Source organism: Suillus plorans (assembly GCF_016647745.1).
Source record: "Suillus plorans strain S12 chromosome Unknown HD556scaffold_75, whole genome shotgun sequence".
Taxonomy (NCBI): Eukaryota; Fungi; Basidiomycota; class Agaricomycetes; order Boletales; family Suillaceae; genus Suillus; species Suillus plorans.
The window spans coordinates 207,136-229,987 of record NW_024537459.1 but is presented as its reverse complement, the minus strand read 5'-3'; the positions used below and the strand labels follow the sequence as shown (position 1 = coordinate 229,987).

General features: G+C 46.4%; 5 protein-coding genes across 5 annotated transcripts; 4 read left to right on the top strand and 1 right to left on the bottom strand.

Moving 5' to 3' along the window:
* Nucleotides 1–188: 188 nt before the first annotated feature.
* Nucleotides 189–1,709, bottom strand: HD556DRAFT_1277194 (uncharacterized protein; the record flags this gene model as incomplete). The annotated part of the gene is made up of 8 exons (XM_041299247.1): nucleotides 189–308; nucleotides 357–742; nucleotides 777–868; nucleotides 926–1,139; nucleotides 1,195–1,269; nucleotides 1,322–1,361; nucleotides 1,412–1,482; nucleotides 1,536–1,709. The coding sequence occupies 8 exons, from the start codon at nucleotides 1,707–1,709 to the stop codon at nucleotides 239–241; spliced, it is 1,122 nt and encodes a 373-aa protein (XP_041155105.1). The 3' UTR covers nucleotides 189–238.
* Nucleotides 1,710–8,843: 7,134 nt separating this feature from the next.
* Nucleotides 8,844–10,157, top strand: HD556DRAFT_1312529 (uncharacterized protein; the record flags this gene model as incomplete). The annotated part of the gene is made up of 8 exons (XM_041300668.1): nucleotides 8,844–8,866; nucleotides 8,914–9,015; nucleotides 9,065–9,066; nucleotides 9,095–9,122; nucleotides 9,168–9,541; nucleotides 9,596–9,815; nucleotides 9,870–9,975; nucleotides 10,002–10,157. The coding sequence occupies 8 exons, from the start codon at nucleotides 8,844–8,846 to the stop codon at nucleotides 10,155–10,157; spliced, it is 1,011 nt and encodes a 336-aa protein (XP_041155104.1).
* Nucleotides 10,158–10,260: 103 nt separating this feature from the next.
* HD556DRAFT_1198465 (uncharacterized protein) lies at nucleotides 10,261–10,668 on the top strand (the record flags this gene model as incomplete). Its single annotated transcript, XM_041296326.1, has 1 exon — nucleotides 10,261–10,668. A coding segment is annotated over one exon (408 nt), but the record flags the coding sequence as incomplete, so codon positions are not given.
* A 3,684-nt stretch (nucleotides 10,669–14,352) lies between these two features.
* Nucleotides 14,353–15,598, top strand: HD556DRAFT_1246258 (uncharacterized protein; the record flags this gene model as incomplete). The annotated part of the gene is made up of 5 exons (XM_041298595.1): nucleotides 14,353–14,624; nucleotides 14,701–14,884; nucleotides 14,945–15,134; nucleotides 15,187–15,261; nucleotides 15,312–15,598. The coding sequence occupies 5 exons, from the start codon at nucleotides 14,353–14,355 to the stop codon at nucleotides 15,596–15,598; spliced, it is 1,008 nt and encodes a 335-aa protein (XP_041155102.1).
* Nucleotides 15,599–18,475: 2,877 nt separating this feature from the next.
* Nucleotides 18,476–22,339, top strand: HD556DRAFT_1407784 (uncharacterized protein). The gene is given in 9 exon segments (XM_041304061.1): nucleotides 18,476–18,589; nucleotides 18,606–18,627; nucleotides 18,664–18,785; nucleotides 18,878–19,004; nucleotides 19,062–19,204; nucleotides 19,253–19,391; nucleotides 19,443–19,588; nucleotides 19,638–22,259; nucleotides 22,271–22,339. 5 exon segments carry the CDS (start codon nucleotides 18,888–18,890, stop codon nucleotides 21,961–21,963), a joined length of 2,871 nt encoding a protein of 956 aa, XP_041155101.1. The 5' UTR covers nucleotides 18,476–18,589; nucleotides 18,606–18,627; nucleotides 18,664–18,785; nucleotides 18,878–18,887; the 3' UTR covers nucleotides 21,964–22,259; nucleotides 22,271–22,339.
* Nucleotides 22,340–22,852: the final 513 nt, after the last annotated feature.

Below are 22,852 nucleotides of genomic sequence, written 5' to 3'. Positions count from 1 at the left end.
GCCAGGTTCGACACAGGTGACTTATAGCCGTATGTCTTATTTCACGCGGGAGTCATCCATCGTACTAGGTTTGGCATCGCTGCAGCCTCACCCATCAGTCACTTCCCTGTGCTTCCACATATCTTGAGTACCGTATCTGATTGAGGATGAAAGTTAATATTAGGTGTGTGAGGCTCAAGCTAATCGTTGCACGTGTGTCGATAAAGTAGACGTTGTGCTGTCGATCTCGGCAGCGTGTTTACATATTCTCCTTCAGTAGAGATAGAACCTCAAAAGCTACACCCCAGGATCTTTGGTAGCCTGCAGCTCTGAAACTGAAGGTTAGAACTTGGACGATCTTCGGAAAGCACTCTCACCCCATTCCATATGCATGAATAACCGTTATGTCCTGTTGTTGTCCTGCATCTTCGCCCACGTTGGGAGCTAAACCGTCGCTTCGAACAAGGGGAAGTGAGATGCGCTCAGCTTCCACACGTGGGCCACCTTTCCTGTCCGGCCTAAGAGCGACGGTGTGCATAAGGATCTTCGTCCCTTCTTCTTTCAAACATGGCGCCATGACGGAGCACCGCTCAAATATCCCTTTTGCAGCTGACATATCCAAGGATGTGTCCCAGCTTCCTACTTGATACGTTCCGCCTAGGGCCACGGTGTTCATCTGCGTTAGCCCAGGGCGAGGAGTAATGGATGTATATAGTTCTGACAACCCACCGCCGACAGACACATCAGGGGTAGTGAGACCCAACTGTCAATGCGGACTGACCAGACCGAACTACTACAAATTCCTCCAAGCCAGTACGCTCGACTATAATAGATTGTCCTCTGATCGGATACATTGTTGTATCTTCCACTCCGATCAAAGACCGTGAACCTTCGGATCCGGACCGTCAATAACTATTGGTAGCTGGCATGGCTATCATGTGCTCACCGAGAGACGTGGCATTGACCAACAACCCGGTTTTCCCCACAAGAGGCTTGACTTCGTCCAAGCTCCTTATGTATTGCCGACGGAACACGACGCCACGAGACTCGAGCTCCGATCGAAGCCATGGTAGATATTCAAAAGGGTTGATCGTGACCGTGGTGAAAGCAGCGCCCACTTTGCATGGTGCAGGGACTTCGGACTCTGAGAGCAATTTGAACTATCACCCTTGTATTTAGAATCTAAGGACAACAGGATACAGGAATCGAACTTACATCACGCACGAGGTCTTGCCACCAGATAGTAGAAAGAAGGCCATCTGTCTCCCCGAGGACCTTGGCGGGTGCTCTCTGGGACGTTTACCAGTCATGCCGATTGGCGAGCGTTCAAACAAAGACTGACCTTGACCAAGCCTGATGGCGCCATGTCCCATAACCTATCACTGAGAAGACTTGTCCGCAAATCTCGAAACATTGGCGATGTATTACTCACAAGGTTATCTGCTCCCATCGTCGTACACGCTCATCCGTGGCGCCTAGCGGAATTGGAGACCAACTTGCACCCTAAGCAAGATTGAAGTAAGAAAGAGTCTGAAGAACGCTCGAAAGGCACGCACCGCGAATGGACTTGCCCAAGCTTGAGAATGCCAATCCCCAGGCATATCTCTTGCTATGATCGTGATATCAAAATCCACATCCGAGTCGCAGGCAGCAATGTAGGCGATGGTAAGTCCAGTTACCCCCGCCCCGAGGATGACCAGAGGCACATGGGGCTTGGAATCAGAAGACATGTCTCTTGTCAAGTGCAAGTCGATAACAGAGATGAGGAACAGAGATGAGGTACGAGATGATGCTGGACTTGGGACGGGTACTTATAGATAAGAAGATTTGGTCACCCTCAGACGAAAGATATATCGCCTTAACTTGATGCGTAACGGCGCCTACGCGCCGAGTCCCGGGCCAGGTGAAATTGACGCGGTCGTGACGCGCCTGTGACGCGGCACTGACACCTGGCTTTCCCAATAAGTAAGCCTTATTAAGCTTGGTGAATACGTGTCTCGCCTAGTTTAATTAGGCTCGGATGTAGTGAAACTCCAACACCAGCATTAAGTACTGCCCCAAAGGTCCTTTTTACCTTCTATCCCTACCAGCCAGCCCACCAAAAAGAGTAAGCAGTCCTCGGCTATACATCCCGCCCTCTCTAACTGTCGGCACTGTCCGTAACATCCCCGATTTATCCGAATCTCGCTCAACAACGGCTTCCCATGCCCCTCTGTTCTTACTTCCACACCGTCGACGTCGCTGGGTGGTATAGCCAACAATAATCACCAATATAAGTGGCTGGGCGCTGCTCTAGCCATCGCTCTAGCCCTTCTGCAAGCTTATTCTCTCAAAATACTTCCCGGATCTTGTCCTATCGACCTGCCTGTCCTGTATGCTGTCCTTCTCATTCCTTCCCCCATCAGAGGGCGCTCAGACCATGCTATCAACTATGTCCCGTGGAGTTGGTTCCTCCAGACTCAAAGGGCTCTCTAAATCTGTCATCTCCCACCATTTCAGAGGACAGAATTGCCAGTCTCACATGTTGATGGCTGGCAAGCAAACCCAGCGCTGTGAGGGCCGAGGCAGCCACAGCAAGTCGCCAAGCTCATATTCAAGGTACGTACTGTAGAAAATTTTCTTGCTGTTTCTCACTCTCATAACTTCCGTGCAGAAATGTTGGCTGAGGACCGTGAGATGGTTGAGGACATGATGGACGACTATGGTGTGAATATCGAGCCATTACCCTACACAGCACCCCCAGGCAAAGAGGGTTTGGACTTGAGTCACCACCTGTACCTGTAGGTTTGATGTATCACTTCTTACAATTGTAGATGAAATGTGATACAATAATTACTGAAGTCCATAGATACCTATCATTGTAGGGCTGATATATCAATGGAGGATCCTGTCAGGACACTCCCATAATAATCTCACACCCCTAATTTTCGCATTTTTGACCACCTACTGTGGGAATTTCCCCACAACACTTAAAAATAGATTGCTTCTCCACATTTTCGCATTTTTAGCCACCCCACGACACCTAAAACATCACCCATTTTGGGAATCTCCACAATATCAATTATTCCCACACCCTCCCCACCTCACTGCAGCTTCACCACCACACCACAATAGGTCCCCTCTTGTATCTAAGTAGTAGTTTGGTATATATATGTACAATATAATGTAATAGACCGCTTTTTTGCTTATTTGTGTGCCTGCTCCTCCTCTAGAGGCCATTTAACATATGTTAGAGTAAAGAACACTTTCGCACTTTTGCCCCTTTGGTGGGAAAGTGTTCTATTATATTCAAAACATGTTTATGAGCATATATGAGTATATTCCCATCTTTATTTGACCCCCTGAAGCGCCCTACATCAATAGATATAGCACATATGCAAGAAAACACAGAATATGTTCCTATTTAATTATTTCTAGGTGGACAGACTTGGAAAAATGATTCCCAGTATCTATTCAACAATATGAACAATGTATCAGGAGCCCAGGACCATGGGATAATTCCCTGTTGCATGGTGTGCCCCCCCTCTCCTGGTGGTTTACCCCCTGTGAAAATTTTTCCTGCAGGACCGGACCTTAATTGAGGTGAGGGGTCTATTTCTATGTATATTTGGAGTAGATCTATCATATAGCTGGCCCAGAACACACATAGGATCCTGCTACAAGAACAAAAACATAGAAAATCTCACTTTTGACACTTTTGATGTTTTTTAGTATCTTACTCTTGCATAAATAACCATCCCTGCTCACATATTATCAGTAGTACATTCACACATATGTTCTATGCCAAGGATCAGCCCTACATAGGGCGCAAATTTGATATCTGATGTACAGGAGGTATTTCTACTGATAGGAAACCTACAGAGTAATCCAGCCTGTGATAAGTGATCAGATACCTGGGATACCTCTTATATATGTCCCTAATGATGGACTTGAAGTTTTAGAAAGATCAGTGAAGGACTGACTGAATGAAAAGTAAAATGACATATGTGTGAAAAGTGACAATTGACATCTTTTGACACAAAGTCACATTTATATATGGTACAGGGCAAATATTTCATTAAAAATATGTAGGATATATGATAGACTACTAAATGAACCTATGCTACATACTGCCCTGAGGTTAGAGGGTGATGGAAGGAATGTGATGTATATTTGAGTTGACCCAGCATTAAAGTCCTACTGCTGCCCAACTGACCAAAATGTTTTCGATGTTTTGAGTCTTTGAACTTTCCCACACTCAATTTCTTATCTATTTCACTTCCTCAGCACTCAATTCTTGTTGGATTGTTTTGTAAATTTAGGTATATGATAGTGAATGTACTTTAAATCTACTCCAAGTGTCTGATTATTAAATTTCGATGTTTTGAAAGTATGGGCTCCTTATCAGTAGAAATACCTCCTGTACATCAGATATCAAATTTGCGCCCTATGTAGGGCTGATCCTTGGCATAGAACATATGTGTGAATGTACTACTGATAATATGTGAGCAGGGATGGTTATTTATGCAAGAGTAAGATACTAAAAAACATCAAAAGTGTCAAAAGTGAGATTTTCTATGTTTTTGTTCTTGTAGCAGGATCCTATGTGTGTTCTGGGCCAGCTATATGATAGATCTACTCCAAATATACATAGAAATAGACCCCTCACCTCAATTAAGGTCCGGTCCTGCAGGAAAAATTTTCACAGGGGGTAAACCACCAGGAGAGGGGGGGCACACCATGCAACAGGGAATTATCCCATGGTCCTGGGCTCCTGATACATTGTTCATATTGTTGAATAGATACTGGGAATCATTTTTCCAAGTCTGTCCACCTAGAAATAATTAAATAGGAACATATTCTGTGTTTTCTTGCATATGTGCTATATCTATTGATGTAGGGCGCTTCAGGGGGTCAAATAAAGATGGGAATATACTCATATATGCTCATAAACATGTTTTGAATATAATAGAACACTTTCCCACCAAAGGGGCAAAAGTGCGAAAGTGTTCTTTACTCTAACATATGTTAAATGGCCTCTAGAGGAGGAGCAGGCACACAAATAAGCAAAAAAGCGGTCTATTACATTATATTGTACATATATATACCAAACTACTACTTAGATACAAGAGGGGACCTATTGTGGTGTGGTGGTGAAGCTGCAGTGAGGTGGGGAGGGTGTGGGAATAATTGATATTGTGGAGATTCCCAAAATGGGTGATGTTTTAGGTGTCGTGGGGTGGCTAAAAATGCGAAAATGTGGAGAAGCAATCTATTTTTAAGTGTTGTGGGGAAATTCCCACAGTAGGTGGTCAAAAATGCGAAAATTAGGGGTGTGAGATTATTATGGGAGTGTCCTGACAGGATCCTCCATTGATATATCAGCCCTACAATGATAGGTATCTATGGACTTCAGTAATTATTGTATCACATTTCATCTACAATTGTAGGTATTTAATGTATCATTCTTACAGTATGGCCTGGAGTCACAAGGGAGGTGAATATGAGGCATTTGAAGGTCTTGCGCACGAAATTGCTGGCATCAGCGGATTGTAAGTGTTATTCCTTCACTATCTGCGTGGTCGCATTAACACCACTCAATTCTAGCCACTATGTAGACCCTCGCACTCGCACAGACCGCTGAAGGTACAACAATTCAGATGGTGAGTCTGAACAATGTTGGGTCTTGCAGAACCTAGCTGCTATTCAACCCTAAAGGGTTTCTGGACCAGGCTCAAGGCTCAGAGAAGAGGAAATATGATAGAAAACTACTGAAGACTCTGACTCCTACTGGTAACTGGTGAAAAGATAACTTGCTTATGTAAGCTACAAAAGTGCCAACATAAGGTAAGGTAAAAACAGTCTCTACAAGCCCAGCCAGAAATGAATCCCTACACCGCATTGAAAATCAAACGAATCACTGGAACATTCAAATGAATCTCCTGGTGGAGGCATATCTAGACTACTGCTACTGAGACTCTGGCAATGGCATGCCCCACTTTGACGAAACACGTGCGCCATCACCTTCGGATATTTTGGACGACACTCAATGCGTTTCATTGAGCTCATTGACATCTTTAGTATGTATAAACATTCTTGTTTGTTAATATCAATTTATTTGTAAACAGGGCGAAAGTGTTCGTCTCTTCAATCACAACCCTTTCATAAATATCCGAACAAAACTTTAATATACCATGGTTATATTGGTTGTGCACCATTAGGGCTGTTCACCATACTGTATACGGTATACGGCCGTATAGTGTATGTCCATCAACTGTACAAAGTCCCAACATAACCGTATATTACGGTTGAAAAAAAAATGCCAACGGTACGGTACAGGGTATGGTACGGCTGTAATACGGTACGGTACGACATACGGAACGAGTCTCGGATGGCGTCAGACTCACTCCACCCTCGAAGCGCAGGCGCGATTACGCAAACCATATGATGAGCCTCCTGCATTGGGTCAATGCCTCGCGTGCCAATCTTCGTAAATTCCCTGAGGCATGTGGTGCACTGCCAGAAGAGGTAGCAGATGCCGGTGAAGGACTATTCTCGGTGAGGAGTTCTACTGATCAGCTGGCCCTGGAGGCAAAGGGGGCGGATGGGAGAAGCGGGGAGCGATCTCAACTATTTGGGAGGTGGGCACAGAGGAAGGTGGTGATGAGGGATGGAATTGGTTGACAGAAGAGAAATTGAATGGGCTTTGGGAGTGTGATGCCGTTTGGATCAGGCAGGAGCTGGTGAACATGCCAATGAGCGACAGCTCATATAAGGTAGAGCACCCAGCGGCATTCACGACATACCTGCCAACGGATGGTGTCTGCGGGTTCCACATCACAAAGTCAACGGGACATTCATACGAAATGAATATTTGCCTGTCGTTCGATTGGTTGAGATGCATTTACAGGTCGTGTGCCAAAATGTATGGAACTGAGCAAACGATGCCAAAGAATAAGGGACAACAGGCTTGAGGGAGGAGCTGCACGACAAGATGCGTGGCCTGATTTGATTAGATGCAAAATGGGGGTCAAAGGTCTAACGAGACAAGAGAAAAGGTGGGGTTGCTCACGATTGGTGGGCGCACAATTCTCGGTTGAGCTAGATGTCCCTGATAAAAGGTCAGATGTAGTGTGAAAGAGAAGCAGAGATGACTTGCCTGGAGCTTTACATTGCCATCATCTGCACCCTAGATGGTTGAAACTGTCAGGAAGAAAAATTAGACAACAAGGCAACTGATCACCAATCATTCCAGTGTCTATAGATTGTCGGCGAATGAGGCGCAGGATTTCCATGGTGTGAGGATCAGGTCCGGAACAACTCGTTGAGAAATAAGACATGTGCCTACTGCATGTAGCGTCAAGGCATGTAGTTTATAGAAAAGCCGTACTTACCCCGTATTACGGCCGTATACGGCCATACAAATACGGCAACATACGGTACTTTGATACCTGTACACCGTAACCGTCAACTGAAGGCCAAAACAGCCAACGGTACAGATACAGCGACCGTAATACGGTGTACGGCGAACAGCCCTATGCACCATTGTATCTGAGTGTTGCCATATCTCTGCGAACTCTAGCTGCATACCGCCAGACACACCGAGTGTGTCCAATGTTTAGTTTTCAAGCACAGTGCAAAACGCTCTGCTTTCTTCATGATGTAAGTACACACCTGGGTAATTATGCAACTTTTAATATAGTTGCCCTTACAGATCCCTTACCGCTGTAGAGACTCATGCCTCTCATTGCATGATATGGCAGTATTCACTAGGGAGTACATAGCACGAACTTGTAGCATCACTCTGTGTGCTATCCACAGCTATTCCCTTATGAGGTGCAGCTTTCCCACGCAATGCGCAGCATGCGCGCACAACTTCCCACGCTTTACGATGTATACGCGCGCGCGCTTTCCCGCGCTTGAGCGCCCTATAGCGCCAGCCATCCGGAAGCATCCATCCACTGTCCACCAAGTTCCCTAGTGCGTATATTCCTATTTCTCTTATCTGTGTATTGTTCCACCTTATTTTTATCATGGACCCTTACTTACATATATCTTTACATACCTCACTCGGTAGCGATTTGGCTCCGCATGACAGCGCTTAGGCGCCATACTTAAGTGCCAGCATTACATACTATTACCCACTTTTCACTTTTGAACTTTTTCAACTTACTTTTCACATTACTCTACCTCCCGCTTACCCATCTACTACCTAGCAGAATATAGTTGCAATCTATTCTTTGACACCTCGCGCTCACATCTCTTGTTTTCCATCTATCATCACTTAAGCAAACTTACACTTACTGTCACTTGTTTCTGCTCACGCGCGTGCACGCTTCCCGCGCCTCGCGCATACCTTCGCTTTCCCACGTCTTGCGCTTTCCTGCGCTTCGCATTGGCCGACCAGTAGCGCCTTCAGTGCCTACTATCAGATCCTTGCTGCACTTGCTTCCCCTTTAGGGTCGAACGCACTTGTCGTCTCAGGTATAGCAGACTAGGCAATGCGCGACCTCACAACATTTACAAATACAGTCTGGAGCATCATTTGTTCCTCTCTGTATAGTTGTTTCTACACCGCCCTTACCTCACCATGCAACTATCAGCTGCTTTTGATGTATATGTCGAAATTCTTTATCGTGTTGATCAGCGTCTTTGTGCAGCCCTCAAATGCAATACTCCGCATTGGCGCCTTCTCAACTCATGCCCAGCATGTTTCTATGTACTCGAGGATGAGCCCAAACTGGAATTCAACTGGCTCGTGTCAATCAATGGCAACAATAGTCTGAAGAGATGGGACTCTACAATATATGGGACAAGTGCATGACTAGACTCTCATAAGGCTCGCTCTGATTTTTGGATTGATCCTGGGACTGTAGACAAGTTCAATGGTGAAGTCCAACCACGAACGGTACGTGTTCATTGTTTGCTTGATAACCCTCTGAATATGATGTATAGGTGGCACCAGACGAAGGCAGTAATTGGGAGGATGATCCGGCAGTTGAAATCAACCCTGGTTCATTCAGCTGTGCAGATCGGTGGAAAAACGCCGGCCCCGAAGTACGCAAGAAGATGTTTTCAGTATTCAATGAATTGGGCATTTTCATAGCTGTGTGTCGCCATCGCTTCGTACTTCTAGCTTGCGACATGATCCGAAGCGGAGAATTGTAGGTTCATTTTTGCTTGTCAACTAAGCTTTACTGATATATTAGGTCGAAATATCCGCTTGCCATTCTTGACAAGCTCCTTACTGTCTATGGCAAGGATGGAGCTTGTGCTTATGATATCGGATGTGCATTCACAAAAACACTAGGTAATAGTTCTCTGGGGCCGCGAGCGCGCCAGCTTGGCTTTCGTCTCATGGTCGGTGCCTTTCACGGGCATGCCCACAATCGGAAATGTCAGCTTGATTGGCATCCAGTATATATTATGGGAACTGGACACAGCGAAGGAGAGGGCTGCGAACATATATTTTCAGCATCAAATGCACTTGCTCGTGGCACCCGACATGCAAGCACATTCCACTGGCACCAGACAATTGAACAACACTTCACGTTTTGGAATGATGATAAATATGCTGCTCTCAGTAAGCTCTTTCTAACGTTGTTCCTCAATGATGAAATTATTTAATGTCCATTAGGCAACTTTCTGTGGAACCACCATCGAGAAGCTCTTAAATTGGTTCAAATCCTCACTGCTGAGTTGACTGCTATCAAAGCTGAACTGAATATTGTCGATGAAGACTTCCCTCACTACCTCCAGGAAGAACTCGCCTATCTTGATAGCTTGAAGCAGCCACCTGCAAGAGACCAGATCTGTATATGCTATGTTGAAGCACTTGATGAACTAGCCGAACAGAGGTGAGTACTATGTGTTATTTTTCCATGTAAATGCATCTAACTTGAAAATATTAGGACTGATTGGGACTCAGCACGCCAAGCAGCCAATAATGCCCTTACTGGCATCGCTGCCAGCAGCTTGGAGAAGATCAATCAAGCACTTGCCCAAGCTCACATCTGTGTCGACTCCTCATACGCAAATTACAGCACACTGAAGCGCTAGTGGCACATGTAGAAATACAGCTAGCTGTGGAAGCACGATGGGAGATAGGCGGGCCAGAATACAACCAGTTCAAGATGGAGGCACGTCTTGGAAAGTATCGCACTGCACTCAATGAGTTGGAGCACCTAGTAGTCATGTGATTATTCGAGCTTTCCAAACTGTCATTGTCAGGGACAGGTGAGTTGCGAGTTGGGATTAAAAATCCATTGACATATTTTTATAGGGTATAAGCTATGTCAGCAGATCAGCAAGGCTTTGCAACAGCATTCTGAGGCTATCCGAAATGCAATCAATCGTTACAATATCCAGGCAGTCGCTCTAAACCCCCCACATCCGAAGATTTTATGGAAAGATATTGCTGACTACAGTTTTCTTGGCGAGTTTGATCTTTTACGCCATTTGCGCACTGATATTCGGACCAACGATTGGGCAAAACCAGCCCATCGCAAAGCAACTACTAAGTATTTCAAATTATGTCGAGCTCATAAAGAAGTTACGCGACTTAACGTTGAAATTCGCCGCTTACGCACTGCCATTCACACTGAAGAAATTCAAACAACTGCCATCATACAGGATCTACTCATTTCAGATCAAAGGCTTGCTTGCGAGCTGCAGCACCATTGGCGTTCGCGTGCCGCTATCAATGCAGTACATTCCTATCGCTTAGATCGTATCGAGAGCCTTGCTGGATTCTCATGTGTTAGGGGTGTAGGTGTCCATATTCCAACAACTACCACACAGCATAGTACAACAACTCTTGATAACCATGCAGATTCAGGCAAGTTTCTCTTCATTGCACGAATTTCAAGCTAATTCATCTTACAGCAGGAATGCAGAATGTTGATGACATCGGTGTCTGTGTTCCAACGACTGCCGCCCAGCATACTTCGACAACTCTCAATGACCATGCAAGTCCAGGCAAGTTTTTCTCTCATCACACGATTTCAAGCTAATTTATCTCACAGCAGCAATGCAGAATGTTGATGACATTGGTGCAATTATCAGCTCTGACTATACTGACATGGATGCTATTGATCGCGAGGAGCGCTGAAGGTACAACAATTCAGATGGTGAGTCTGAACAATGTTGGGTCTTGCAGAACCTAGCTGCTATTCGACCCTAAAGGGTTTCTGGACTAGGCTCAAGGCTCAGAGGAGAGGAAATATCATGAAAAACTACTGAAGACTCAGACTCATACTGATAACTGGTGAAAAGATAACTTCCTTATGTAAGCTACAAAAGTGCCAACATAAGGTAAGGTAAAAACAGTCTCTACAAGCCCAGCCAGAAATGAATCCCTACATCTCATGGGAACTTTGAATCATGACTGTCCCCAGTCATCTACCTATGCAAACCAAAGCTAAGCTAAACTAAGAAAACTACTAACCTGGGGGTCCTCAAACACCTTTTGTTTCCTTGACGCGTATGCCAGGTAAACTGCGCCAGTGAGTGAGGGTCAGGGCAATCCAATAAAACGATGACCCCAGCACCTGTTTTCCCTGACATCTCTTGTGCCAGGCGAACCGCATCAGTACTGGGGGACTGGTAAAACGATAAAAACGATAAAATGCGAAGTGGTGGTTGCGCGGATGACGACGGGAAGTAGACGGATCGAAAGAGGCGAACGAGGGCTTCGAAATGAGTATAGGGTCGACTAGGTTTGGTGAAGAACTGAGGGAGATATGAAGGAAATGGTGAAAACATGCAAAAATAGCGAAAATGGCGAGTAGCGAGGGCGCAGGTGGGCGTATCTGGAAGCGGAGCGGATGGATGGAAAGCGGCGGTGAATGCGGTCAGAACGCGCCTAAGGCGATGGGCGCGCGATCACGGGGCGACAAGATATAAAGAAAACGCAAAAATTGGGGCGAAACAAATGGGGGGAACACGAAAATGCGGATAGCGAGCGAACAGCTGAGCGCGCGAAGGCGCGGATATGCGCGAATGAAAGCCATGAACGAGGGCTTCAAAACGGGTATAGGGTCTATGGGGTTCCGATGCGAAATGGGCTGGTGAAAGTGCGAAAAAGTGCGGAGGTGCAAGAGGGAGGAGGAGGAAGGGGTATGATGCAGGGCAACAAGGGCTGGTCCTATCAAAAAGCGGATTGGGGCAATGGACAGAGCCACTGAGGGATGGTAAATGGCCAAAAGAGCTAGATGAGACAGGCCTTTGAGCACCCAGAAAACCCTTATCTCCCCTCAACTTCTCAAAAACACCAAAAACTCAATAACTCCACAACTACTGCTCCAAATTCGATGAACCAGGGCTCAAAATGATCGGACGGACGTGGGAAATACGACTCTAAGTTTGCGAGAGATCCGCTCGAAAAACGCGTGGGAAAAACACCTATCAGTGCGCTGGTGAGGAGGACAAGATGCTGAAAAGTGGGAATTGTGGGAGAAGCTGGTAATGAATGACTGTGGTTGGATAATAGGCGAATTTGTGGGATGATTGGTGAGCTTAGAGAGCCTAGAAACACAAGAAACCCTCGCGGTGGGCTCCAGTTGAAGAAACAACAATTCAGAGAGTGAGTCTGAACAATGTTGGGTCTTGCAGAACCTAGCTGCTATTCGACCCTAAAGGGTTTCTGGACCAGGCTCAAGACTCAGAGGAGAGGAAATATCATGAAAACTTGCTGAGTACTCTGACTCCTACTGGTAACTGGTGAAAAGATAACTTGCTTATGTAAGCTACAAAAGTGCCAACATAAGGTAAGGTAAAAACAGTCTCTACAAGCCCAGCCAGAAATGAATCCCTACAGCGCGACACGACAATGGAGGATATGGCTGATTTTTTACATTCCATCACTGACTGACATGTTTAGTTAACTGCTTTTTACATGTAGTTGTTATAGTTGAATGCATTGGATTTCTGATCCGCTGCTGTTAGCAGTTTCCTAAGTGCCCAACATCCCCACCACCCGGCATACTTTAACGACTCACAACACTGCCACACAGTACAAGTGTGTCATGAACCAATAGAGCGGCCATCTTCAATGGTGCCCAGCCTACTTCAATGACTCCCAGCAATGCCGCACAGTATGAGTGTGTCATGAACCAATAGAGGGGCCATCTTCAATGATGCCCAGCCCACTTTAACGACTCCCAGCACTGCTGCACAGTACAAGTGTGTCATGAACCAATAGAGCGGTCATCTTCGATGACGCCCAGCCTACTTCAACGACTCCCAACATTGCCACACAGTATGAGTGTGTCATGAACCAATAGAGCGGCCATCTCAAATGATGTATAGAGTAGCTGTGCTTCCGCATGCATGCCAGTATGACCCCTTTCTCATCTGCAGCGCTTCACCAAGCGCTGCAACATCGAAAATGTCAAACCGCCGAAGCACTGTAAGTCCCTCTGTTGTTGTTTCTTCAATTATTAACTTAGTTCCAAAGTCCCCGCAACTCATATCAGTACTGACAGACCACAGTATCTCCCTGCACCCCTTGTTGCCACCGGTGCCCATATCGTGTGCTCTGCGCAAGCACCCAAGACCTTTGTGAAGAACTTGCAAACTTTGTCTCTTGCTCACGCAGACTCAAAGAAGCTGCCGTCTGCAGCGATTCGTGAGGGAGTTGAATGGGCAGCGAGTGTTGCCACAAAGGCCAGTAATTTAACTCCACGTTCGCAGATTCGCCAATGCCGGCAAGCAGAAGTATTTGTTGCCGATAGAGACACTGGCCCAACTTTTTTGGCTCAACAGGAACTCGCTCATGATGCCACAAATTTTAATCCACCACTCATTAGTATCGGACCCAATATGGATGCCATTCTAGATCGCTTCAAATTGGGCGATGAGGTCTTACCCAAGCTACGTCTGCTAATCCAAACTGTGCGCAGCAGTCGTTGGGAGTCTGTCTTGAGGGCTCAGGCATGGGACCTGCCTTATGAACAAGCTGCACTCTTGTCAAGGGCACTGCTTGCGGACCTTCAAGGTGTACTGTTTGACCCTGAGATTGTTAAGGTTCGCAATTCAAATCTGTGCCCGCATAGTGCTAGTGCTAAAGTAATCGGCTGCTAGCATGAATGTTCCATTCTCTTGGTGATTTTGAAATGCCTTGGTATTCTAGTGTTTTTATGCATGCTTTACCTCTTTGGATTGTTTATAATCTTGTAGATTATGCCGGAATCTTATTTTGCAATGTGTCATTTCAATGCGGCCCAACCATAAATCGTGGATCGGGGGGACAAGTCAATGTCTCCGTGTGTTAAATATTCAAACACGAGCTGGACTTCTGATCACTAACTTCCCTTTGTTGTTTTTCTATAGACAATGCTGTTTCAATCTTTGTACACCAACAAGAACAACAAGAACACCCTGAGGCGCGTTCAGATGCAGCCTCGCATCCGTCCCAAGGTCATTTTGAGCAAGGAAGCATGCAGTATACTTAATGCCAACCGACAGACCAAGTCCCGTCAGTTTAAGGTTGCACTTGACAACGCTTGGGATCAGATTGACGATGCTACGAAGACCATCGCTTCAGCACACCATAAAAGTGTTCGCCGTGTGCAGAATGACCTGTACATTGGTCATGGAATACTTCGCTCTAGGCACTCCAAGCTGAATGTGTGGAATGTGTTCTGTTGGAAAAAAAAACCAGGACAGTGAGAATCGTAAGTTCGTCGGTTTCTCCCTCACTATTCATGCACTAATTGTATCTGCTACAGGTGACCAGGGCAGACATGCACTCAAGCAGCTTGTTCGTGAGCATAAGGCCGAGTACTATACCCTCTCGAAGGAAGAACAACAAGACCTGGTCAAGGAGTATGCCGAACAGAAGTTGACGAAGATGACTGGTTTCCACACCTCCACCAAGTCGAAGATCAATGACATCACTCAAACTCTAAAGGCTGTTGAAAATGAAGTACGTGTCCCCTACTGTTTTTCATCTTGTAGTTTCGCTAACGGTAATTTTAATAACTAGCTCAATAGCTTGAACTGTCGCACAGGTGCAGAAACTATTCTATATGTGATGTGTGGGTCAACCGATCCCCCCCTCCGAGGTGTAACCTTTGCAATGGAAGGTGTACAACACTTCATGCAGTCTGTGATGAGTATCGACAATCAAGATTTGATCAGTAAAATGGAAGGCTTTGCTGTCCAGGGCATGAGAGGTTCGTGGCTGCGGCTCTTTGTTCTTCTCACTCTATGTTAATCTACATCCAGGGGCTGCAAAAAATCACAAACAACGTGTCTCTGATGTACACTCGTCCATCTGTGACATTATCAACTGCACTCTTCGTAAGTTCCTCCCCCTCTTTTCTGGTACATTCACTTACACTGTATTATAGGGGAGGTCACTGGCGACTCCGATGCCAAGATGCAATGGGCTTACTATTTTTGGAATGTCGTTCAACATCACCAAGTCGTGATAGAAGGGTGGCCCGAAAATGTTCCCTTTGCGAACCTCAGCAAGGTATCTAGCGCCCTCCCTGAGCTTGAGATGCTCCTTCGGAAGTGGGAGTTGGGTACCACACATTGGAAGACTTTGACCGACAAAGATTTTGAGAAAATCCATCTGGAGCACAATGAGAAGCTCGAGAGTGGTGAGATCGAAGATACTCACCGACGGATTTGATCTGACAAAGGCAAGAAACATAAGAGGCCGGCAGCCACTGCCAATGGAAACTCGACCCGCTGCAAGAAGTACAAGAGTGTAGAAACTATCAAAGACACTGACAAGGAAAATGACGAGGAAGAGGAAGAGGACACTCCTCATCAGCCGTCTGATGGCACTTCCAACACCACCCCTACCCCTCATGTACCTGGCAGTACTCAGTTCAGCAACGATTCCGACGCTCTTGCTCTCTCACGTTCTAACTTCGACATTCTGCCTTTCGACGATTCTACCTTCAATGGCTCTACCTCCAATGGCCCTCCCTTCGACTGTGAAGCCGCTGTAGGTACAACAATACTGAGAGGAACAAATGATGCTCCTGACTGTATCTATAATGTTGTGAGGTCGCGCGTTGCCTAGTCTGCTATTCTTGAGAAGACAAGTGTGTTCGACCCTAAAGGGGAAGCAAGTGCAGCAAGGTTCTAGAAGTAGGCGCTGAAGGCGCTACTGGTTGGCCAATGCGAAGCGCGGGAAAGCGAAGGTACGCGCGAGGCGTGGGAAGCACGCACGCGCGTGAGTGGAAACAAGTGAGAGTAAGTGTGAGTTTGCTTAAGTGGTGATATGATGCAAGACAAGAGATATGAGCACGAGGTGTCAAGGAATAGATTGCAACTATACTCTGCTAGGTAGTATGTGGGTGGTAAGTGGGAGGTCCAAAAAAATAAGTTCCCAAAAGTAATAGTATGTACTGCTGGTGCTTATATATGGCGCTTAAGCACTGTCATGTGGAGCCGAAGCGCTTCCGAGTAAGGTATGTAAAGATATATATGAGTGAGAGTCCATGATAAATATAAAGGTGGAACGATATGCAAATAAGGGAAATGGAAATATACACACTAGAGAGCTTGGTGGACAGTGGATGGATGCTTCTGGGTGGCTGGCGCTATATGGCGCTCAAGCACAGGAACATGTGCACGTATATACATCGCGAAGCGTGGGAATGGTGCGCGCATGGCGCAGGAAAGCTGCGCCTCATATAGGGATAGCTGCAGATAGCACACAGAATGGTGCTGCAAGTTCGTGCAATGAACTCCCTAGTGAAAAGTGCCATATCACACCATGAGAGGCATGAGTCTCTACACCGCATTGGCTAAGCTAGACCAAATCTTTGGCCCCATACCCCAAGATGGCCCATCAACCATTGTACCATCATCTGTTGGTCGTGGTCTTGACTTTCCTATGTTTGATTTCTCTAACTGTGATATGTTCAGCTCTACATCCTGATACTTTTGCCTCGTATATTTAGACTACGCTATCAAATGTATGCCGCCCCATGTTCTCACCTTCAATTGTTTCGAATCTTTAGACTATGCTACTGAATGTATGCTGCCCTATGTTCTCACCTTCAATTGTTTCGAATCTTTTCACTATACAAATTCCTTACTTTGACGAGAGTTAACCTTCAGACACGTAGTGATAACATATGTTTTGCTTGATTTTATTAACTTCGCGAAGGAACATAAGTGGGTGGTAACATCAGGAACTCCAGTAGGCTAATCACATCGAAAGCACATGGTTATCTCACTCTCTGCGCGGAAATAGTGAGAAGAGAGCGAGAACAGTAGGGAAATTTGTAGGGTAATGGCTCGATATTCACACCATAGTCGTCCATCATGTCCTCAACCATCTCGCGGTCCTCAGCTGACATTTCTGCACGGAAGTTATGAGAGTGAGAAACAGCAAGAAAATTTTCTACAGTACGTACCTTGAATATGAGCCTGGCGACTTGCTGCGGCTGCCTCACGGCGCTGGGTTTGCTTGCCAGCCATCAACATGCGAGACTGGCAATTCTGTCCTCTGAAATGGTGGGAGATGACAGATTTAGAGAGCCCTTTGAGTCTGGAGGAACCAACTCCATGGGACATAGTTGATAGCATGGTCTGAGCGCCCTCTGATGGGGGAAGGAATGAGAAGGACAGCATACAGGACAGGCAGGTCGATAGGACAAGATCCGGGAAGTATTTTGAGAGAATAAGCTTGCAGAAGGGCTAGAGCGATGGCTAGAGCAGCGCCCAGCCACTTATATTGGTGATTATTGTTGGCTATACCACCCAGCGACGTCGACGGTGTGGAAGTAAGAACAGAGGGGCATGGGAAGCCGTTGTTGAGCGAGATTCGGATAAATCGGGGATGTTACGGACAGTGCCGACAGTTAGAGAGGGCGGGATGTATAGCCGAGGACTGCTTACTCTTTTTGGTGGGCTGGCTGGTAGGGATAGAAGGTAAAAAGGACCTTTGGGGCAGTACTTAATGCTGGTGTTGGAGTTTCACTACATCCGAGCCTAATTAAACTAGGCGAGACACGTATTCACCAAGCTTAATAAGGCTTACTTATTGGGAAAGCCAGGTGGTGCATGGGGGGACCTTGCTGTGACGCTGTGATGCTGTGCAGGGTTGTGCAGTGCTGTACATAGGGTTAGGGTTTTGCTGATGCCAGATGACATTTTCGACATTCACGAATATTGTTCTGAGCCTGGATCAGCTCGATGACAATGAAAAGTCTGTTTTTGACGAGTTTACAGATAGTATTGTCGTTTGCGGGCGCTCGCAACAAACTAACGACGAACTATCTGATTTTGTTTTCGAATAAACGCATGTACTATACCACTAATATATTCACATTCTAGTAGTTAATAGTTGTATCACTCGTGAAAATATTGATTTTATATATTTGGACCATGTCCTAATGTTTTTACTACAACGGCGGTCCCAGAATGGTATTTTTCTCTCGGTCGAGCGAAAACAACATTTACGAATGCGCGCCCTGCGCTAGACCGAATTCGAATTGTTCAAAACAACGTTCGAACTCGTTTTCGACAACTCGACTCTTTTAGATGCTAGTTTCAACATAGGACGCGACGCCGCAGTGCCAAGGTCATGAAATTTCGAAAACTTGGTGCGAGCGTGGTCACTAATCAACTAATAGAGAGTCACTGGTTAGGCTTCCCCTGGCGAGAAGCAGAGGATAGTATCAGGCGCCGGGATGTTATACGTTTATGCTGTGCTGTTTCTCACCGTCGACACAAGCAGGCAGAGACGCTCACTCAATAATCGACTGAAACCCAATGGAATACAGTTCAGGATCTACCACACAACTTCAGCCTGAGGTGATGCCATCCAAAAGCCCAAAGTCAACAAAATCCAAAAAATCGAAGGCAAGAAGGAACGTCTTTGGGTGTCACTGTTTGATCTAACATCATGATAGAACCCACATACTAAACAAGCCTCTTCTGAGTCCCAGGCCAAGAATATGAGCCAACTGCTGGATGTCACTATAGCAGGCATCAGTGCCGTACAAATCGTCGTGCCTAGTGACCTGGCGAAGGGTGTACTCGGAACAGTCGCCAGTATTCTGATGACTGTGCAGGTGCGTCGGTGTCACTCTCTTGAAAATGAGGTTAAAAAAATCCTCACGTCCGTATAGTCGGTGATCAAGAACAAGTCCGATTTCCAGGCGATAGTGAAGAAATGTAAGACCATCGGGGAAATTCTCGAGAGAGCAACCAAGGACACTACCGACGACAATCTTCCAGGATACTTGGCCCATGCTTTATCAGAGCTTAACTCGTAGGCAAACCAAATTTCACTGTCCTAGAAACTGACAACGCTAAGCAGGTTAGTTAACGATATCAATAATAAGGTAATCTCAAGGAAGAAGCAAGGATGGTTCAAGAGTATCTTATCTGTCACGATTGATCGCGACCAGATTGCTAGTTGGGAAAAGGACATAGACAGTGCCCTCAAACTCTTCGATGTGCGTCTCTGTGACTCGACCTGAACTTCTGTTGCTGAATGTCATCTCAAGACTGAAACGCTCGTTGGCATTGCCATGACGGTGGAAGAGATCCCTGGCATTGCCATGAGGGTGAAAGAGCTCCCTGGCATTGCCATGAGGTTGGATGAGCTCGCTTTGCGAATCGACGGCAATTCAACCAGTGTCAATGTTCTAAAGTAAGTTGTCATGTTCTGCGGGTTGTGGGTGTCCTCTAAATGCAGTCAGGGATCAGCCAATTGAGCCTCCATCACGACCTTCCATGTTTTATGGCCGCGATGATCTCGTGGCAGAGTTGACGACCCTCGTTGTCAACAGTGAACACATTGCATTGATCGGTCCGGGAGGCATGGGAAAGAGTTCTCTTGCCAAAGCCATCCTTCACGAGCCACTTATCATCGAAAAATTTACTGATCGGCGCTTCTTTGTGGCTTATGACGATCTAGATCCTTCGACTATCACATTCGAAACTTTCATGACTCATTTCGCGGGGGCCCTTGGCATAGAGATCACTGGCGCTGATCCTTTGCGCCCAATATCTACTTTTCTTCATTCCGCTAGCTCCCTTGTCGTCCTTGATAATGCTGAGACCTTTGAAGAGGCCAGTGCGTTGTCAGCGCTCGAAAAAATACCACCAGCAATCGCAAAGATTGCAGACATCCATGGTGTCATCCTGATCCTCACGTCACGCAGTCGAAGGAATGCAACAGATGTGCTATGGAGAACGAGGGACATTCCGCCATTGGACTTGAGTTCTGCAGAAAGAGTGTTCTTTCAAACTTATCCCCGCGCCCGTTGCAGCGATGCCAAGGAAGAAATAAAGGACCTGCTCAGGGAGTTGGATTTTCACCCCCTTTCCATTAATTTACTCGCACACACTGCGCGGCAAAATGACTGGTCTTCAGCCGTACTACTGAAGAGATGGAACAATCGGCACAGCGCCTTGCTCAACCCCGGTAAGGGAAAGCTGCAAAGCTTGTCGGACACCATGCAGCTGTCACTCGACTCACCATCCATCCAAGCTCTTGGCAAGGATGGTCGTCGTACTTTAGCCATAATCGCCTTCTTGCCCCAGGGTCTCAACGACAACCTGGCTGGCGATTTGTTGCCATCACTCCAAGACGTCGACACTATATGCGATGTTCTACGCATGCAATCTCTTGTTTATCGTCAAGACAACTTCATCAAGGTACTCGCACCCATTCGACATTATGTGCAAGATTCGTTGCCACTACCTGACTCCACACGTTTGCGAGAGATACGCACCTTCTACTATCGCACTGTCCAGCAGTGTTCGGAAGAACAAGACGGCCATGCTAATATCATTATCTCGGATCACTTCAACATTGAGCGTGTCGTTGCTTTTGACCTCGCCCATATCCCTCAGGAGACTTATCACGCTTGCTCAAAATTTTTGTTGTGCTTGAAGTGGCATCTTCCTCGCCCAACTACCCTTGCCCCCGCTATTTTCAATGTCGTCGAGAACTCCTCCACGTATGAGCTCAAAGCGTATTGCTTGTGGCATCTTGGCTGCCTCTACATCACTCTCTCCCAGCTCACAGACGCAATGAAGATTTTCAAAGCTGCTGAGGCACTCTACCTCACCACCGGCAACCACGAAATAGTGGCCGCATGTGTTATCAAATGTGCAGACCTATGCAGATGTCAAGGCCGCTTCATCCAATACCAACAGCTTTTGGACGGTTTTCAACGCTCCGAGTCGTGGGAGTATCTCAGTGAACCAATGAAAGACCAAGTTTGGTATTTCTTGGATGATGCTCGGATGTGCACATTCACAGCACCTGCGGACGAATTATTTGTGAAGTCCTTAGACTCGGATCACCTCTATGGCTTGCGGTCCAAGATTCAGCACTGGCGGGCCAAACTTTACCACGGGGGAGACATTGTCCAGGTGCACGAGCACTTAGAAAACCTTCTCCTACAATGCACACATACTCGGGTCTCCCTCGCCCGCCGCGACGCACTTGTGGGGCTTGCAGAGGTGGCATTTTGCAAAGGCAAGCTATCCGAAGCCATGGATATCCTACAGAAAATTGTAGAGATGTTCGAGGGAGAACGTTCACACGATGCCGTGTGGTATTCCGTGTTGAAGGCTGTTGTTGCAGGCAAGCAGGGGGATCATACCCTTGCGAGGGAGCTCATCTACAAAGCCCCAGAATCTCTCCAATTCTTCGAGCTGCGCAGTGCATTCGCATTTCTCCACAGATCTTATGGTATGGCATGCATCGAGCTCACTGCAGGCGCATACGACAGGGCCGAGTCCCATTTCGTAGCTACCATTGAAGGTTGTGATATTCAAGGACAACTTGATTACAAGGCGTATAGCAAACGGGGACTGGGGGAGATCGCCTTTGTGCGTGGTAACTTCGCGTTAGCTGCACGATACTTCGCAGAAATATCATCTGTGTGCGCTGAGATGGGAGTGCCTGAGCGGCATTTGTACAGTTGCGACCTGTTCTGTGTTCTGCCAGATAGATTTAGTGGATGGACATTATTTTTAGAGGGTCAGTCACCATTTGCGAACATTATGTAGATCATATACATGTACATGTAACAACAGCCTGCCATTGTATCTCGGATGATTGTACGAGTAGCTTCATCATGATATATATATGACAAAACAGTGATGAGACGAACGCGGGAGATGAGTGGAGCGGAACGCATGGAACTTCAAGTGAGTACTGAGATTTCTATGACACGGGAAGGCTGTGATTTATATAGAGAACGCGTCTGTTCTTAACTTCTTATCGTCACATATCTTATTTCCACTTTTATAGGGTGGTGCGCGAGCTGGATCTGCGACATCTCCTCAAATCGAAGGTTTATGAAAATAATATGACAAAAACTCACGATAGGTAATTGCTAGTCTCCCTAAGCTAGACCAATAGAGAAAAATAGCCGAAAGGTGAAACTACGCACAATTCCTTCATCTCATCTTCTCCGACTGAGAGCTCATTCTAGCACGCGTCATGTAGGTGTTATATCCTGAATCGCATCAGCTCGTCTGCACCCTTAAGTCGTCGACGATGCTCCAGCCTAAACTGGTCGAATGGGCACACAGTTTTCGTAATTACCCAAATTCATATTTGCAGTGTTGGTTCACCACTGCAAAGGTTCAGGACATTGGCCTCGCGTCAAACCTAGGAGTCCGGTCGATCGGTGTAGCGTTCGAATGGGATGGAATAAATCACGTTCGTCGGAACTCAGGAACTCTGCAAGATATGGAGGTGGCGGGAAAATAGGCAAAGCACATATGGCTATCAGATTGCCCATAAGAACGATGAACTCAGTTCATGGTACGAGAGTTGAGAATAAGAACGGATTCTCAAAGTTCAAGTTGAGATGATGCGTCGATGAAGATCGTAGCGAAACACTGAACGGTTCGGACAAGAAGTGACAAGACAAAACCGTGAATATTAGAG